Source organism: Trachypithecus francoisi, unplaced genomic scaffold, assembly GCF_009764315.1.
Source record: "Trachypithecus francoisi isolate TF-2019V2 unplaced genomic scaffold, Tfra_2.0 Lachesis_group21, whole genome shotgun sequence".
Lineage (NCBI taxonomy): Eukaryota > Metazoa > Chordata > Mammalia > Primates > Cercopithecidae > Trachypithecus > Trachypithecus francoisi.
In genome coordinates this window covers 22,801,658-22,820,827 of record NW_022681467.1, presented here as the reverse complement: position 1 = coordinate 22,820,827, position 19,170 = coordinate 22,801,658, and the positions used below count along the sequence as shown (strand labels likewise).

Here is a 19,170-nt window from a genome sequence, read left to right as displayed (position 1 = left end):
ACTAATGATTCAGCCACCCATGGAGTCCAGTTAGGGCTGAGTTATGCTCCACTAACCCACAGCAGACCAGCAACATTCTATCTTTGAGCTGCTTAAGAAACACACAAAGGATACCAGCCAGTGGTCCAAGAACAGACCAGAATCCCCATGCATCTACACAGTAACAAGTCCCAACAACTCCTGAAGATAGATGCGGAAAGGGTGACTTTACCATGGGGTTCGAGTGTTTGGCCAAGAGAGTATAAAGTGGTCCCTAACTCATTCTTTAAAAAAAAAAAAAAAGGATTGTCTTTCAAACAAAAAACCCTGCGATTTTAATCAGAATTAAAGGAGGATGTAAATTAAAAGGCCTTCTATTTGCATGTACAGCAATGCAGATGCACAGGCCCGCCCTGGTGGAGGACCCAGATGCAGGGAGCAAATATTCCAGTTGTGTTGCTAAGAGTCGCAGGAACTGCTGTTAGTGATACTAGGCTTGCTGCAGGAGGATGTCACGCTGAGAAAGGGAGATGACTATGAGCAGAAAAAGTACTCTCACTGTTCCAGCTTCCAGCCCAGTCCTAGCAGAATGAATGCATTTTAAAATCACTCCACATTCACATGTGCTGAGAGGGTTGTTAGTGGTCCCTCATCCGGGCAAAGCAGACCCAAAATGGTGCCGAATGCAGAGTGCAGACATTCTTGTGCTTTCCTCTCACGGCTGGAACTATCTGGGCTTTGCGCCCTGGTCCAGTGCTACGTGTCAACCCCCTCAACATGCCTGTAGCTCTGACAGGGGGATGAATTAACTTGCCTCTGTTCAAATACACGGACTTGGTGAGGCTGTCTTTTGTTAGTACTCATGCACAGGGACAGAAAAAGGCTGCAACTGAAAGACTAGAATCCTGCAAAAGCTGTGAGCAGCAATAATTTGCAGTACTGATCATAGGAAATTCCTCCTTTAAGGGAAAAAAAAAATTCTCTTTCCTATTAGAGCCCCATAACAGAGAAGTCATATCTGTCCCAAGGCCATTCCATGGAAAATGGTGGCTGCTGGTAATTCGTGAGGCTAGTCCAGAAGCAAGCCTCCTTCTGACATTGGTCACTGAAAACAGCTCACTATAAACGGGGTGTTTTGCAGCATTCAATTCTATCGTGCTACAAATAGAGAATGCAAAAAGATGGTGAAAGTAGGAGTGCATACATAGTTCTTTTCATGGGTGCCAGACAGGCTAAGGCTTTCATATAAAAATATTCCTCACTTTCCTTGTCCTGTTTAGGAAGCAGTCCAGTTGGCATACCACGAATAGGTCACACATAGGAAATGGTCTATTTTGACCAACTGGATTTGTAATTTTCCAAACTGGATTCTGTCCGGCACTTTTCTAGACTAATGGAAATTTTCCTCCTCATCTGACCCCAGCCATCTGAGCCAAGGACAGGTTCCCTCTCCTAAGACGACACAGGTTGGATTCCAGAAAAAAATCCTGGAGTCATGCCAAGAGCAGAGTAGCAAAGCTCCCTCCATCCATTCTCCATGTCACGCAGAATGTATTCCTAATGAAAAACTTCCCCCACTCACATCTATGGGATGGAGTGGAGCAAAGCAGTTGACGAGGAATTGAGGCAGGCGCTCCTAAGATGGAGGGAGGCAGAGAGCAGGGCTGTGGAAAAGAATTTTCCATCTGACCTGCTGCTTTCCATAGCTGATTTATACAATATTCACAAATCCTAATGGACTGAGTCATTTCTAGAAAAGTTGGACAGAAAGAGCTAAAGAGCAGCATGCGTTTCTCTCCTATAAAGACACTTTGACTTTCGCAAGTCCAAATACTGAGGCACACACCAATGGTGGACAGCCCTGCAGGAGCTTCCTGAAATTATTTACAATTCCAAATGGATCACCAGCTTCAGAATTACACAGGGACCTTATTTGGGATAAAGTGTTAAAAAGTGAATGACAAGCATTTTTTTTTTTTTCCTGAAGTAGAAAAAGAGATAGGGCAAGAGACGGAAGAGATGGGAGGAGGAGTGGGAGAGGCCAAGGGGTCAGCATCCCCTTCATCCAGCTTGGCCAGTAGTATGGGCCATTCTCAAAAAGCCACTGCTCTTTGGAGCCACTTGAGGGGTTCACAGTGGCTCCCTCCTGAGGCAGTGGCAGTGGGCCCATAGCAGCTACACTAGAACCACAGTGCACATGTGGGGATGTGGGCAGCCTCCTGGATCACTCAGGGACAGTGTGGACTCAGGGCCCACCCGCTGCTGGGGCTCTGGATGGGCCTCACTGGTGCATAGGAGAGGGAAATGTGAGAGGAAATGGCTTCTGACTAGGCCTTTCCAAGCGCATCTAATGTTTTCAGCTTAGATGATTTGATAGCAGGTGTTGTAATCCTGAGGGGGAAATGGGTGGTGAGGGACACTGCTACTCAAAGCCCTTGGGTTCCAAGATGGCCTTATCAAGGGAATATAACATGAGCCTTGTCGGCACTGCCTCACCGACCACTGGCGGCTGGTTGTGCTGGTTTTACTTGGCTCAAGGGCTGCTGGAAGGGTTTGCTGCTACAAAGGCCTGCGTGGCCTATATAGAAACCCATCCATCCGCAGGTGGGGGTGTGGCTTTAAAGACCTGCTCTTAGTTCCCTTCTTTACCCTCCTGCTTGACATGGAGATGAGACTCCAGGAGACAGAGTGTAATGGAGTTAGTAAGAGACCCTCATGAAGTTTCTTGAGGCAAACCCGCAGGCTCATCCACTCCTCTTCTCTTGGCAGGGGGTAGTGTCAAAGTGCTTTGGTTGTCACAAGACCCAGACCCCTAGGTTCCCAGCTTGGCTGGCCCAAGAGTTCTTCATGAGGCAAAAGAAGTGGCAGCTGGTGTCCTAGGTAGAGAGCAGCCAATACAGACACCACTTGTGTTCCTCCTGGCTCCACACGGACGTTGTGTCCAGCAACAGTCTGATCCTTGTGGTAAGCTATACAATGTTCTCTGCCCCAGGAAGGGGCCCCTGAGGGGGTCCACGGTCCTGCTTACTATGCAACTGGGCCAGCTGTAGAACTGGCATGTTGCACAAGGGACATACTTTACGAACCTCCAGCCACTTAATAAGGCACCTGCAGAAGGAGACACCACAGGGGGAAGACATCAGTCCTATGCTCATGGTACGGCTGTTTTGCTGAACATCTCCATATCTGTCACCCGGACAATGTCTACTGTATGGTCCAAGGAGCTCCCCTACTAGGTGGTGAATGGATGTCACCCCCTGGAAAGAGGGAAGAGAAAGGGAAGGAGAGGGGAGAGGCCAAGGGGTCAGCAATCCCCTTCTCCTTCTAGAGCCTCCCATCTTCCATGTGTGAAGCCACAGATAGTATGTGATACCCTCAGTTGCCCATGACTCCTTACAAGAACAAAGTACACTGAAGAGGGACGTAAGAAGTAGGAAAATAAAATTTTCTAACAAATACAACACAAAAAGTTATAAGAGAATGAGAAATATTAGTATGTCTGCAGGAAGTGGGAGGAGAGAGCCCCACACTACCATTTATATCCAGACTTCATTTATTTTGATTTTAAATAACTATGGGTTTGATTTAAATAAGTTTTCAGGAGACGGAGGCTCTCACTGGAAAGTTCCAGCTAAATAGCTGTTTATTGCTTGGGCTCCAACTGTAGACTCATTTGGCTCTCTGCCCATAATCCTGACGTGGTGGTCACGTTCCACCACTCTGCTGTCTCCTAATGTCACACACACACATTCCACCTGCAGGGTGCTGTCAGCTTTCTGCATTACAGACCAATCATGAAGCCATCAAGCTTGTCTGGCACTGCCCTAAAACCCAGAAGTTGGTCGATGTGCCTCAAACTCGGGTCCCATTAAATAATTCCATATCAATACTCACTTTCTGTGGAAGGCGTGCTTACATGGGCAAATCCCCAACTCATCTCGAGGCTTGAAGTCTTCTAGGCACACTGCACAGAGCTGAAAGACAAATGCACAAATGAAGCCAAGTGTCTGTTAAGTACCCTCCCAGGTACAAAGTAGAGTGCAGGCTCCTGAGGCTCAACCATTTGAAGGGACTCATGAGACTCTTACCTTAAAAAAAAAAAAAAAAAAAAAAAAAAGAATAAATGAATGAAAAGAAACAGGCCCAAATAGATGAGTCTCCTGCTCTTCCTGTCCCACATCTTCAAGGAGGTGTGCAGATGGGAGAAGACAGAAAGCAAGAGGCAGCTGCTTTTACTTCAGTGCATCAGAAGTGTGGGACTGAGGGAAGGTTACTGTCACATCTGCCAGCTTAACATGCTGTCCCTTTCCTGGTATGCCAAAGGACTGAGGCTCCCTGGGTTCTCCACCTTGTCAGCACCACAGCCTGGCTCCCAAGCACTCACTGAAAGGGACTGCTGAAGGCCTGGCAATCTTTTCTCCTGTTTTTGTGGTACAGCTTGCAGTAACACGCTATTTATAGTTCCTGGGGCCTCCCACTTTGGCACTGTCCTTCTGTCAGTGTCTTTGTCATATAAAAAGTTACTGAACACTCAGTTAACTCTTGAACATATGCCAGGACTGCTCTCAGGCGATGATTAGTCTCCATGGCTTGGAGAGAGGCCTTTGCCTTCGTACCCAGGGGCTGGGTTCCAACACTGTTTCCTGGGCATTCACCAGGGCCTGTGGATACCACGTGTCGCCACACTGACCCATTTTACAGACGAGTAAACAGAAGCTCAGGAAAATAATGTTGCTTGAGGCCATTTAGTTGGAGAGTGGCCAGGCCTGGCTGGGGACCCAGGTCTGTTGCACTGATGTGCTACTGTGCCATTTCTTTCTCCTGCTCAGTGGTTGAACTCCTTCCTCCCTACTTGCTTCCCTGTCCATTCCCAAGGATCCCAGTTCAGGCCATCACCATTTCTAGCCTGGACTGTTGATGGCTTTGCTGTCACTAGTTTCTTAACCTATAACACGTAACCCAGTCTTCTTAGGTTATATAACATAATCTAGGCAGGACATGTGGCTCTTGGTGCCCAGTGAACAGTGCCATGTTGGTTTTTAAACATCCTTGCTGAGGTAGCTTTCAGGGCCTTGTGTGTACGACAGACAGGATCTTCACAGGAGGAGGAGAATGGATAACTGTGCTCTGTTGGACGCAGCATCCCTACCAAGATGGCAGGGGAGGAGGGAGGAGAGCAGGATAGGTGGCTGGCCTTGGCTCAGACACACTAGCTGTGTGGCCTCTGCCCTCAAGATTCCTCACAGAGCTCTGTTCCTTCATTTGTACAATAAGGACATGACCTGCCCCACCCCACACAGGGCTGTCATCAGCTCAGCTTGGAGGGCAGGGCTAAGGACACAGTAAGGCGGTCTACCAATTCCAGTTGTTTTTATTGATGTCTACATTTTATAATGGAAGTACTGTTTTCAAGCCCATTTTTGTTTTCTGAAGGGAGGTTGAGAATAAGCTGTGCTTTGGTAAAGGTAAGAATCCAGCAGTTTCAGCCTAGTGGTATCTTTTTGGGCCTCAGCTTCCCACATGTAAAGAGGGAATGATACTCCCATCTCCTAGACTGTGTGATTGGCCCTCTGGCCTTCAACAGCCAGTTTTCCTCTCAGCTTCACCTTCCGAAACAGGGTCAGGACTGTCCTCTGGAGATTTAGCACTGATCCTATTGACGCACAGGTTGGAGAGTTGCCTATTTTTATTCACTTATTTTTCCAGGACCCCAAAATTAGATTAGTAGCTTTCCAAAATGGAGTTTCTTTCTTTTTTTTTTTTTTTTCCTTTTGGAAACGGAGTCTTGCTCTGTTGCCAGGCTGGAGTGCAGTGGTGCGATCTCAGCTCACTGCAACCTCCGCCTCCTGAGTTCAAGTGATTCTCCTGCCTCAGACTCCCGAGTAGCTGGGACTACAGGCGCATGCCAACCATACACAGCTGTATTTTTAGTAGAGACGGGTTTTCACCATGTTGGCCAGGATGGTCTCGATCTCTTTACCTTGTGATCTGCCTGCCTCAGCCTCCCAAAGTGCTGGGATTACAGTCATGAGCCACTGTGCCCGGCCCCAAAATGGAGTTACTATTAATGGTATAATGTGCTATTATGTTCTGAATAAACAAATCCTAAAACTATAGCCACCTGAGAAAAAACAAGATAAACTCCGACATGTTAAATGCTAAAGGTGACCAAAGTCAATGGCAATTACAAAAAAAGAAAAGCCTCAGATGACTTCCTAGAAGTTCCGAGAGCCAAACTCACTTTCCTTTACAGATCATATTTTGCAAATAAACTTTCATTTCCAGTATTCAATGAGATTGTTTCTCTAGTGTGACTTCCCATCACCATTAAAAAATTGAGATACAATTAATTACTATAATATTCACTCCTTTAAGTAATAGTACAATTCAGCAAGTTTTAGGTGTAGATTTGTGCAGCCATCTTTACAATCTAATTCCAGAACATTTGCATCAAATGCCACCCCCACCCCCCAAAAAAGCCCATATTCATAGGCAGTCACTCCCCATTCTCCCCTTTCTCCAATCTCTTGCAACTAACCACTAATCTACTTTCTTTATTGATGGATTTGTCTACTCTGGACATTTCATAGAAATGGAACGATACAATATGTAATCTTTCGTGTCTGGCTTCTTTCCCTTAGCATAATGTCTTCAAGGTTCATCTGCATTGTAACATATATCAGTACTTCATTCATTTTCATGGCTGAATAATATTCCATTGTATATATGTAATGTATTTGGTTTACCCATTTATCTGTCGATTGCCAGCTGGGTTGTTTCTACCTTTTGGCTATTGTGGACAACGCTGCTATAAACACTGGTGTACAAGTATCTGGTTGAGTCCTTGTTTACATTCTTTTGGGTATGTATCAAGAAGTAGAATTGCTGCGTCATATGGTAACTCTATGTTTACCTTTTTGAGGAGCTACAAAACTGATTTCCAAAGTGGCTGTACCATTTTACATTCCTATCAGCAGTACATGTGGGTTGTTATTTCTCCATATCATCACCAATACTTATTCTTGTCTTTTTTACTATAGTTATCTTAATGGGTGTCAATGGGTCATTTCCTTAATGACTAATGATACCGTGCTTATTGACCACCAGATATCTTCGATGGAGAAATGCCTATTAAGTCCTTTGTCAATGTATTAGTTGGCTTATTTTTCTTTTTATTATTAAGTGTAAGAGTTCTTTATATATTTTAGACCAAACTCCCTTATCAGAGAGCCAACTAATTTTGACAAAGGTGCAAAAAGCATTTCAATGGCAGAAAGAAAGCCTTTTCAACAAATGATGTTAGAGCACTGCACATTCACAGACATTAAAAACACACGCAACCTAAGCAGAAACACAACCTAAGCACAACCAAAGCACAACCTAAGCAAAGCAATCAAAGGAAAAAATGGATAAACTGGACTTGATCAAATTAAAAAACTTTCTTTCTGCAAAGGACCCGTTAGGATGAAAAGACTGGGAGAAAATATTTGCAGACCTTTTTATTTTGCAGGCTTATTACTGAGTTCTAAGAGTTCTTAATATATTTTAAATACCAGACCCTTATCAGATATAAGACTTGTGAATAGTTTCTCCCTGTGGGGTTGCCTTCACTTTCAGGATAATGTCTTTTGAAGCACAAAAGTTTTTAAATTTTTTTTTTTTGAGACAGTCTTGCTCTGTCACCCAGGCTGGAGTGCAGTGGTGCCATCATAGCTCACTGCAGCCTCAATCTTCTGATCTCAAGCAATCCTCCAGCTCCTCAAGCCTCAAACTCCCAAATAGCTGGGACTACAGGCACACACCACCACACCCAGCTAATTTTTTTTTTTTTAAGTAGAGACAAGGTCTCCTCACTATGTTGCCCAGGCTGGTCTCGAACTCCTGCACTCAAGCAATCTTCTCGTCTTGGCCTCCCAACATGTTGGGATTACAGGAGTGAGCCATGGCTGGCCTGATGAAGTTTAACTATTTTTTCTTAGCTTGCTTGTGCTTTAGATGTCATATCTAAGAACCACTGGCCCAATCCACGGCTATGAAGATTTATACATCTATGTTTATTTCTCCTTTTTGTTTTTTAGAGACAGAGTCTTGCTTTGTTGCCCAGGCTGGTCTCAAATTCCTGGACTCAAGGGAGTTTCCCCCTCAGCCTCCCAAGGAGCTGGGATTACAGGAATGTGCCATGGCACCGGGCTCACCTATGTTTATGTCTGAGTGTTTTATAATATTAGCTGATACATTTAGTTCTTAGACTTTTGAGCAATCTTTGTATATAGTATAAGGCAGATGTCTAAATTTATTCTTTTGCATGTAGATATCCAGTTGTCCCAGCACCACTGAATTGTCTTGGCACCCTTGTTGAAAATCAACTGACCATAAATGTTTGAATTTATTTTTGGACTTGCAGTTCTATTCCACTGATCTATATAGCTATCAATATACCTATGTCACGCTGTATTAAATATTGTAGCTTTGTATAGTAAGTTTTGAAATTGGGAGGTGTGAGTTCTCTAACTCTGTTCTTCTTTTTCAAGATTCTTTTGGCTATTCTGGATCTTTTACATTTCCATGTGAATTTTAGAATTAATATGCTTGTCAATTTGTGCTTAAAAAGGGCAGATGGGATTTTGAAAAAGATGATTTGGTAAATACTTTGGATACTACTGCCAGCTTACCAATATTTTCTAACCAATGAACATGGGATGTCATCCCATTTATTTAGGTTTTATTATCTTTTCAATGTTTTATAGTTTTCAGCATATAAATCTGGGCTTCTGTTGTTAAATTTATTCCTAGGTATCTTATTATTTTTGATGCTATTACAAATGAAAAAAAATTTTTTTTTTGAGATGGAGTTTTGCTCGTTGCCCATGCTGGAGTGCAATGGTGTGATCCCAGCTCACCACAACCTCTGCCTCCTGGGTTCAAGCGATTCTCCTGCCTCAGCCTCCTGAGTAGCTGGGATTACAGGCATGCACCACAGTGCCCAGCTAATTTTGTATTTTTAGTAGAGACAGAGTTTCTCCATGTTGGTCAGGTTGGTCTCGAACTCCTGACCTCAGGTGATCTGCCCGCCTCAGCCTCCCAAAGTGCTGGGATTATAAGTGTGAGCCACCATGCCCGGCCACAAATGAAATTTTCTTAATTGCTAGTGTGTAGGTTTAACTAGTTTTTGTATATTGATCTTGTATCTAGGAAACCTGATGAACTCATTATTAGCTCTCATAGTTTTTTTTTGTTGTTCTTTTCTTTTTTTTTTGAGACAGAGTCTCACTCAGTCACCCAGGCTGCAGTGCAATGGCATGATCTCTGCTCACTGCAACCGCTGCCTCCTGGATTCAAGTGATTCTCCCATCTCAGCCTCCTGAGTAGCTGGGATTACAGGCACCCACCATCATGCCTGGCTAATTTTTGTATTTTAGTAAAGTCAGGGTTTCACCACGTTGGCCAGGCTAGTCTTGAACTCTTGACCTCAGGTGATCTGCTCGCCTCGGCCTCCCAAAGTGCTGGGATTACAGGCATGAGCACTGCACTCAGCCTCTCAGTTTTTTTTTTATTTAGTATTCTATAATATTTATAAAGTCATGTCATCTGCAAATAGACAGTTTTACTTCTTTCCCATCTGAATGCCCTTTATTATTTTTTCTTAACTGCCCTGGCTAGACCCTCGAGTAACAAGTTGATAAAATTGATAAGAGCAGGAGTCCTGCCTTCTTCCTTGTCTAAGAAGGAAAACTTTGTCTTCAACCATTAAGTATAATATTAGCTGTGGGCTTTTTACAGATGTCCTTTATCAGGCTGAGGAAGTTCCCTCTATTTTTAGGTTTATTGAATTATTGAATGCTTTTATCGTGAAAGAAAGCTGGGTTTTGTCAAAGGCTTATACTGTTATCTACTGAGATGACCATGTCTTTTCTTCCCCCATTTATTCTATTAATAAGGTGTATCACATTGACTGATCTACTTATGTTGAACCAACCTTGCATTCCTGGGATAAGTTCCATTTGATTATGGTATATAATTTTTTTTATATACTGTAGGATTTGCTTTGCTAGTATTCTGTTGAGGATTTTTACACTTATATTCGTAAGAGATAATGTTTTGGCATTTTCTTTCTTTGTAATATCTTTGTCTGGGTTTGTTATCAGGGTAATACCAACCTCTTAAAAATGAGTTGGGAAGTGTTCCCCAACACTCTTGTCTTTTTTTTTTTTTTTTTCCTTAATAATCTCACTCTGTTGCCAAGGCTGGAATACAGTGGTGCAATCATGGCTCACCGCAGCCATGACCTCCTCAGGCTCAGGTGATCCTCCCAGTTCAGCCTCCTGAATAGCTGGGATGACAGGCACTGCCATTCCTGGTTCATTTTTGTATTTTTTGTAGAGATGGGGTTTCACCATGTTACCAAGGCTGGTCTTGAACTCCTGGGCTCAGGCAATCTGCCCACCTTTGGCCTTCCAAAGTGCTGGGATTACAGGTGTGAGCCACTGTGTCTGGCCTATCTTGTCTTTTTTTTTTTTTTTTTTAAGTGAAAGAATGAGTCCTATGATAATGTCAGGCCTGTTGGAAGCTAGGCTAAGAATAGACATTTACTGATTGGTCAGTTTATAGATACTTGAGTTTGTCTGTTTTACATATTGAAAGTCAGAAAGGTACTTAATGGGATCTGCAGAAGGCAGAAGAAAGCTGGGTAAAGTCACTCAAAAGTAATTTTTTGCAACTTGGAGAACAGCAGAAGCTTCACATCTGTGGGGGCAGTAGAGTTATCCTCATGTAATGGTTCCAGATGCAAACATCCCCTTTCTACACACAGAAGCTAGATGACTTGCCCATTCTATTCAACTTCTCTTTTTTTCTCTAACTTTTTTTTTTTTTTTTTTTTTTTTTTGAGACAGGTCTTGCTATGTTGCCAGGCTGGACTCCAGGGTGCAAGTGATCCTCCTGCTTCAGCCTACTGAATAGCTAGGACTATAGGCACAAACCACTGTGCCTGGCTAGTAAACTTTCTTAAACCTCAATATCTGCAAATGCAAAATAGGGAATAATACTTACCTTGTCTAAATTTGTCAAAGTGTTAGTTCCCTTGCTCCTAATTATATGAAGGAGCAGACATCTTTTTTTTTTTTTTTGAGACGGAGTCTCACTCTGTCGCCCGGGCTGGAGTGCAGTGGCCGGATCTCAGCTCACTGCAAGCTCCACCTCCCGGGTTTACGCCATTCTCCTGCCTCAGCCTCCCGAGTAGCTGGGACTACAGGCGCCCGCCACCTCGCCCGGCTAGTTTTTTGTATTTTTTTAGTAGAGACGGGGTTTCACCATGTTAGCCAGGATGGTCTAGCCAGGATGGTCTCGATCTCCTGACCTCGTGATCCGCCCGCCTCGGCCTCCCAAAGTGCTGGGATTACAGGCTTGAGCCACCGCGCCCGGCCAGGAGCAGACATCTTGATAATCTTGTCACCTTTTGTGCATGATTCCATGTATATCACACTATTATACCCATAAATAAAACAAGTCCTAGGTAAAAATGACTTTAACTACAGCTTGTGTGTTGGAAACAGGCACAATTTTCTAGTACTCACAGAGTGTATGATCTCTAAAATGCCCAAGTAGGATTGAATAACTTCCAAGTGGTTGACATAGTCTATAAATTTACCTCAGATACAGACTAAGGAGTGGAGAGTCAGGGTGAGAGGAAGACAGTGTCACACAATGAAAATGATCTATAGCTCAGGTGATTCAGCCAAAATGGTTCTTTTCCTTTTTTTTTTCCCCATTCATTCATTCATTCATTCATTTATTGAGATGGAGTCTCACTCTGTCACCAGGCTGGAGTGCAGTGGCACGATCTTGGCTCACTGAAACCTCTGCCTCTCAGGTTCAACCGATTCTCCCGCCTCAGCCTCCTGAGTAGCTGGGACTACAGGTGCCCACCACCAAGCCCAGATAATTTTTTGTATTTTTAGTAGAGACGGGGTTTCCCCATGTTGACCAGGATGGTCTCAATCTCTTGACCTCGTGATCTGCCTGCCTCAGCCTCCCAAAGTGCTGGGATTATAGGTATGAGCCACCATACCTGGCCTTTTTTCATCTATCTATCTATCTATCTATCTATCTATCTATCTATCTATCTATCTTAGAGACAGGTTCTTATCTATCTATCTATCTATCTATCTATCTATCTGTCTGTCTGTCTATCTTAGAGACAGCCTCTCACACTGTTGCCCAGGCTGGAGTGCAGTGGCATGATCATGGCTCACTGAAACCTTGACCTCCTCAGCTCAAGCGATCCTCTTGCCTCAGCCTCCTGAGTAGTTGGGACTACAGGCATGCACCACCACATCTGGCTAATTTTTAAAATTTTTTGTAGAGAAGAGGTCTCACTATGTTGCACAGTCTGGTCTTGAACTCCTGGGCTCAAACGATCCTCCTGTCTGAGCCTCCTAAAGTGCTGGGATTACAGCTGTGAGGCCACTGCACACGTCCAGTTTTCTTTTTGGATAATCATTCTGTGACAGTGGTGGTGAGCATTCATTATTATACCTTTCCTTGAATACTTATAAGGATATCACATCGTCTGCAGAGGCAGCAATTCTGGTTCAGAGATGTCATTTAAGGCTGGAATCCTTGAGAGCTAGTATAGCAACTTAAAGATGGTTTTGCCACTCAGGATAAATTTGGCTTTCTTGTTCCAAACTAAAGTACAGCAGGCAGCTTCTATGGCCCTTCTGTGCTCACGTGCTTGCCCCATTACTGACTGTACTTGTCTCACTGACTAATGACTTTCTCTCCTGTGGGACTGGTGCTCCTGGAGGGAAGGGAGGGACTATAGTCTGACAAATAAATCTTGAGGGTCTGGCACACTGTTGGCTCCCTATAAATGCTTTGGATTTTTAAAAGATGTTTTAACAATTTTAATCTGTGACCAACTTCAGCTGAACTCCAGGTATTTGTATACTGATTCAAAAATAAATTTAGGAGCCAGGCGTGGTGGTTCATGCCTATAATCCTAGCACTTTGGAAGGCTGAGGTGGGTGGATCGCCTGAGGTCAGGAGTTCGTGACCAGCCTGGCTAACATGGTGAAACCCTGTCTCCACTAAAAATATAAAAAATGAGCCAAGCATGGTGGTATATGCCTGTAATCCCAGCTACTTGGGAGGTTGAGGCAGGAGAATCGCTTGAACCCAGGAGGCGGAGGTTGCAGTAAGCCGAGATTGTGCCACTGCACTCCAGCCTGGGTGACAGAGTAAGACCGTTGTCTCAAAATAAATAAATAAATGAAGATAATAAATAAATAAATGTAGGAATGTGATTTATAAGACTGATCAATAATCCTAGAAAGACCAAGAGGAGTTGAATCTTCTATATAAGAAAGGGACAAAGCAGAACTCAAATGGCCAGAGCCACTTTCTCACTGCAGCAAAAGGAAGGGGATGAGCCTATGAGGAGGTGAGGAGAAAGAAGAATACGGAAGCAATGTCTTTAATGCCACTCCACACAAGGGGCACTCCAATAGAGTTACCTTTGTGTAGTCTTTTTCTACAGAAAGCAGGGCAGAGCAGGGCCACAGGGTGTTGCCACATGAATCATCTCCAATAATGAGATGACACATATGTCAGAATTATACAACAAAGGTCTTTTGTTTAAGGTCTTTATAACAATGCACAAATGAGCAATCATGAATGCTCTTGAAATAAATGCTAAAACAGATATTATTAGCAAAGATATACAGGGTATAAGGACAAAGTGAATAAAAATTTTATTTTATATGTATTTTTGAGACAGAGTCTTGCTCTGTCACCCTGGCTAGACTGCAGTGGCACAATCTTGGCTCATTATACCCTCGACTTCCCAGGCTCAAACGATCCTCCCATCTCATGAGTAGCTGAGACTACAGGCGCACACCACCACACCTGGCTAATTTTTGTATTTTCTTTTGTAGAGATGGGGTTTCGCCATGTTGCCCAGGCTGGTCTTGAACTCCTGAGCTCATGCAATCCTTCTGCCTTGGTCTCCCAAAGTGTTAAGATTACAGCCGTGAGCCATCATGTGCAGCTGAATGAAAATTTTAGAACTAAAACAGAATAATCACAATAAAAAAACTTAAGGGATGGGCTCAGCAGCAGAATGGAGGGGATAGAGGAAAGAATCAGTGAACTAGAAGACAGAACATTGGAAATTAGTCTGAACAACAGAGAAAAATTACTGAAAAGAAATTCTCAAGGACTTGTGTAACAACAACAAAGGGTCTAACATTTGTGTCACTGGAGTTCTGGGAGAGAGAAAGAGTGAAATGCAGAAAAAACATTTAAAGAAATAATAGCTGAAAACTTCCCATGCTTGGCAAAAGTCAAACCTATATATTCATGAAGCTGAGTAAACTGCAAATAGGATAAATCCAAATAAATCCATGCCCAGACGTATCATAAATTGCTGAAAACTAAAGAAAAAGAAAAAAGTCTTAAAAGCAGCCAGAGAAAATGATACATTACTGATAAGGGATGAATGATTCAAGTGACCTGATTTCTCATCAGAAATCATGGTGGGCCAGAAGGAAGAGGCATAAAAACTGTCAACCTGGAGTTCCATATACAAGAATATTCTTGGCCGGGCGCGGTGGCTCAAGCCTGTAATCCCAGCACTTTGGGAGGCCGAGACGGGCGGATCACGAGGTTAGGAGATTGAGACCATCCTGGCTAATATGGTGAAACCTCGTCTCTACTAAAAAAATTCAAAAAACTAGCCGGGCGTGGTGGCGGGCGCCTGTAGTCCCAGCTACTTGGGAGGCTGAGGTGGGAGAATGGCGTAAACCCGGGAGGCAGAGCTTGCAGTGAGCTGAGATCCGGCCACTGTACTCCAGCCTGGGCAACAGAGTGAGACCCTGTCTCAAAAAAAAAAAAAAAAAAAAAAGAATATTCTTCAGGAATGAAGGTGAAATAAAACATTCTCAGATGAAGGCAAACTAACAGAATTCATAGCCAGAAGACCTGCTTTAAGAAAATTACTAAAGGAGGCCAGGCACGGTGGCTCATGCCTATAATCCCAGCATTTTGGGAGGTCAAGGCGGGTGGATCACAAGGTCAGGAATTCGAGACCAGCCTGGCCAATAAGGTGGAACCCTATCTCTACTAAAAATACAAAAATTAGCTGGGCGTGGTGGTGGGTGCCTGTAATCCCAACTACTCAGGAGGCTGAGGCAGGAGAACTGCTTGAACCCAGGAGGTGGAGGTTGCAGTGAGCCAAGATTGTACCACTGCACTCCAGCCTGGGCAGCAGAGTGAGACTCCATCTCAAAAAAGAAAAGAAAAGAAAAAGGTGGAAATACACATACCATGCAAACAATCAAAAGGAAGCTGGAGTGGCTATATTAACATCAGAAAAATATTTCCGTTTTTTTTTTCTTTTTTTTTTTTTGAGGTAGGGTCTTGCTCTGTCACCCAGGCTGGAGTACAGTGGCACAATCTTGGCTCACTGCAGCCTAAACCTCTTGGGCTCAAGCAATCCTCCCACCTCAGCCTCCCAAGTAGCTGGGTCTATACATGTGTGCCACCAAGCCCAGTTAATTTTTTTTTTTTTTTTTCAGAGAGATGAGGTCTCACTGTGTTGCCCAGGCTGATATTGGACTTCTGGGCTCAAGCAATCCTCCCACCTCAGCCTCCCAAAGAGTTGGGATTACAAGTGTGAACCACCGTGTCCGGCCTGGACACACATATATATATGTTGTTGTTGTTTTTGAGACGGAGTCTCGCTCTGTCCCCCAGGCTGGAATGCAGTGGCGTGATGTCGGCTCACTGCAAGCTCTGCTTCCCGGGTTCACGCCATTCTCCTGCCTCAGCCTCCCGAGTAGTTGGGAATACAGGTGCCTGCCGCCACACTTGGCTAATTTTTTGTATTTTTAGTAGAGACGAGGTTTCATCGTGTTAGCCAGGATGGTCTCGATCTCCTGACCTCGTGATCTGCCTGCTTCGGCCTCCCAAAGTGCTGGGATTACAGGCGTGAGCCACCACACCCGGCCAATATATTTTTCGAGACAGAGTCTCACTCTGTTGCCCAGGCTGGAGTGCAGTGGCGCGATCTCAGCTCACTGCAAGCTCTGCCTCCCAGGTTCATGCCATTCTCCTGCCTCAGCCTCCCTAGCTGGGACTACAGGTGCCTGCCACCTTGCCTGGTTAATTTTTTTGTATTTTTAGTAGAGATGGGGTTTCACCGTGTTAGCCAGGATGGTCTTGATCTCTTGACCTTGTGATCTGCCCGCTTTGGCCTCCCAAAGTGCTGCGATTACAGGTGTGAGCCACCATGCCTGGCCTGGATAAATATTTCAAAGCAAAGGAATTTACCTGGAATGGATTTTTTTTTTTTTTTTTTTTTTTTTTTTTGAGATGGAGTCTCACTCTGTCGCCCAGGCTGGAGTGCAGTGGCGTGATCTCGGCTCACTGCAAGCTCCACCTCCCAGGTTCACTCCATTCTTCTGCCTCAGCCTCCTGAGTAGCTGGGACTACAGGCACCCGCCACTACGCCTGGCTAATTTTTTTGTATTTTTTTTAGTAGAGACAGGGTTTCACCGTTTTAGCCAGGATTGTCTCAATCTCCTGACCTCGTGATCTGCCCGCCTCTGCCTCCCAAAGTGCTGGGATTACAGGTGTGAGCCACCGCGCCCAGCCGATCATTTTTTTTTTTTTTTTGAGACGGAGTTTTGCTCTTGTTGCCCAGGCTGGTGTGCAATGGCATGATCACAGCTCACTGCAACCTTCACCTCCAGGTTCAAGCAATTCTCCTACGTTAGCCTCCCGAGTAGCTGGGATTACAGGTGTCTGTCACCACGCCTGGCTCATTTTTGTATTTTTGGTAGAGATGGGGTTTCACCATGTTGGACAGGCTGGTCTTGAACTCCTGACCACAGGTCATTCGTCTGCCTTGGCCTCCCAAAGTGCTGGGATTACAGGCGTGAGCCACCCTGCCCAGCGAGAGACTTTGACAAAAGGGTCAGTTCACCAAGAAGATATTCAATGTGTATACACCTAACAACAGAGCTTAAAATAAATAAATAAATAAATAGACATATTCACAGGTCAAAATACTCACCATGGTAAAGGTCAACTCTCTCCAAACACATTTATAGATTTAATGCAATATAAATCAAAATCCCAGCAGGATTTTTTTTTTTTTTTTTGAGACGGAGTCTCGCTCTGTGGCCCGGGCTGGAGTGCAGTGGCCGGATCTCAGCTCACTGCAAGCTCCGCCTCCCGGGTTCACGCCATTCTCCTGCCTCAGCCTCCCAAGTAGCTGGGACTACAGGCGCCCGCCACCTTGCCTGGCTAGTTTTTTGTATTTTTTTTTTTTTTAGTAGAGACGGGGTTTCACCGTGTTAGCCAGGATGGTCTCGATCTCCTGACCTCGTGATCCACCCGTCTCGGCCTCCCAAGTGCTGGGACTACAGGCTTGAGGCACCGCGCCCGGCCTTTTTTTTTTTTTTTTTTCAGATACAGATGAGCTGATGCTACAATTTACATGGAAGGGTAAAGGAACCAGACTAGCTAAAACAATTTTGGAAAAGAATGAAGTTGGAAGAATCACACTACCTGATTTTAAGATTTACTATAAAGCTATTAATAATCAAGACAGTGTGGTACTGATGAAGAAACAGACACACAAATCCAGAGAATATAATGGAGAATCCAGAAATACAGTCACAAAAAATATGGCTATTTGATTTTTGAAAAAGGTGCAAAAGAATTTCAATGGAGAAAGCAACTCACCATCACCAAAGCTGGGGATACTATGGTGAAAAAAATCCAAGACTAGATACAAATGACCAGCAAAACAGGAATTGGTGGGCGTAGTTGGTTACTAACTCTGATATATACTGATGCAACACACAATGTATGTATTCAGGACAAAGTTTCTAAACTAATAGGTCAAACAAACAAGGAAGACTTGTTCTGGATTAACCTGTTAAAAATTTAATCTTCATTTATAGTAATCAAAAAGACTCCAAATGAGAAACAGACCACCTTCTATTACTTCATGTTAATTTTGGCCATGTGTCAAAATTAACTTCTGGGAAAAGTAAAAAATCAAACAGTGGCCGGGTGCCGTGGCTCATGCCTGTAATCCCAGCACTTTGGGAGGCCAAGGCGGTGGACTACTTGAAGTCAGGAGTTCAAGACCAGCCTGGCCAACATGGTGAAACCCCATCTCTACTAAAAATACAAAAATTAACTGGGTGCAGTAGCACATGTCTATAATCCCAGCTACTTGGGAGGCTGAGGCAGGAGAATCGCTTGAGCCCAGGAGGTAGACTTTGCAGTGAGCCAAGATTACGCCATTGCACTCCAGCCTGGACGACAGAGTGAGACCCTGTCTCAAAAAAAAAAAAAAAATCTGAACAGTAATTAATGCTTCAGTTTAATCCAAGGTTAGGTCTAAAATGCTATTAAACAGAAATATATCAACTCTTTGATGAAAAATATGCAAAAAGAGCAAAGGACCAATAGATGATTTCAAAATATTTAACAAGGCCGGGTGCGGTGGCTCAAGCCTGTAATCCCAGCACTTTGGGAGGCCGAGACGGGCGGATCACGAGGTCAGGAGATCGAGACCATCCTGGCTAACACGGTGAAACCCCGTCTCTACTAAAAATACAAAAACTAGCCGGGCGAGGTGGCGGGCGCCTGTAGTCCCAGCTACTCGGGAGGCTGAGGCAGGAGAATGGCGTGAACCCGGAGGCAGAGCTTGCAGTGAGCTGAGATCCGGCCACTGCACTCCAGTCCGGTTGACAGAGCGAGACTCCGCCTCAAAAAAAAAAAAAAAAAAAAAAAAATTTAACAATAATATGATTATTTTTTTTTTTTTTTTTTTTTTTTTTTGAGACGGAGTCTTGCTCTGCCACCCAGGCTGGAGTGCAGTGGCCGGATCTCAGCTCACTGCAAGCTCCGCCTCCCGAGTTTATGCCATTCTCCTGCCTCAGCCTCCCAAGTAGCTGGGACTACAGGCGCCCGCCTTGTCGCCCGGCTAGTTTTTTGTATTTTTAAGTAGAGACAGGGTTTCACCATATTAGCCAGGATGGTCTCGATCTCCTGACCTCATGATCCGCCCGTCTCGGCCTCCCAAAGTGCTGGGATTACAGGCTTGAGCCACCGCGCCCGGCCAATATGATTATTTTTATTATTATTCAAATAACCTAACAAATTAACTTTCTT

General features: G+C 44.2%; 1 protein-coding gene across 7 annotated transcripts in view; it reads right to left on the bottom strand.

Annotated features, from left to right (window-relative positions):
- Positions 1–290: 290 nt before the first annotated feature.
- RNF24 (ring finger protein 24) overlaps positions 291–19,170 on the bottom strand; it is a 110,349-nt gene continuing 91,469 nt past the window's right edge. For all 7 annotated transcript variants that reach the window (XM_033185757.1, XM_033185756.1, XM_033185754.1 and 4 more), the window contains 2 exons: positions 3,874–3,953; positions 291–3,087 (listed from right to left, as the gene is read on the bottom strand). In XM_033185757.1, coding sequence (XP_033041648.1) covers positions 2,949–3,087; positions 3,874–3,953 — 219 coding nt within the window. In that variant the 3' untranslated portion in view covers positions 291–2,948. The remainder of the gene's footprint in view (positions 3,088–3,873; positions 3,954–19,170) is intronic.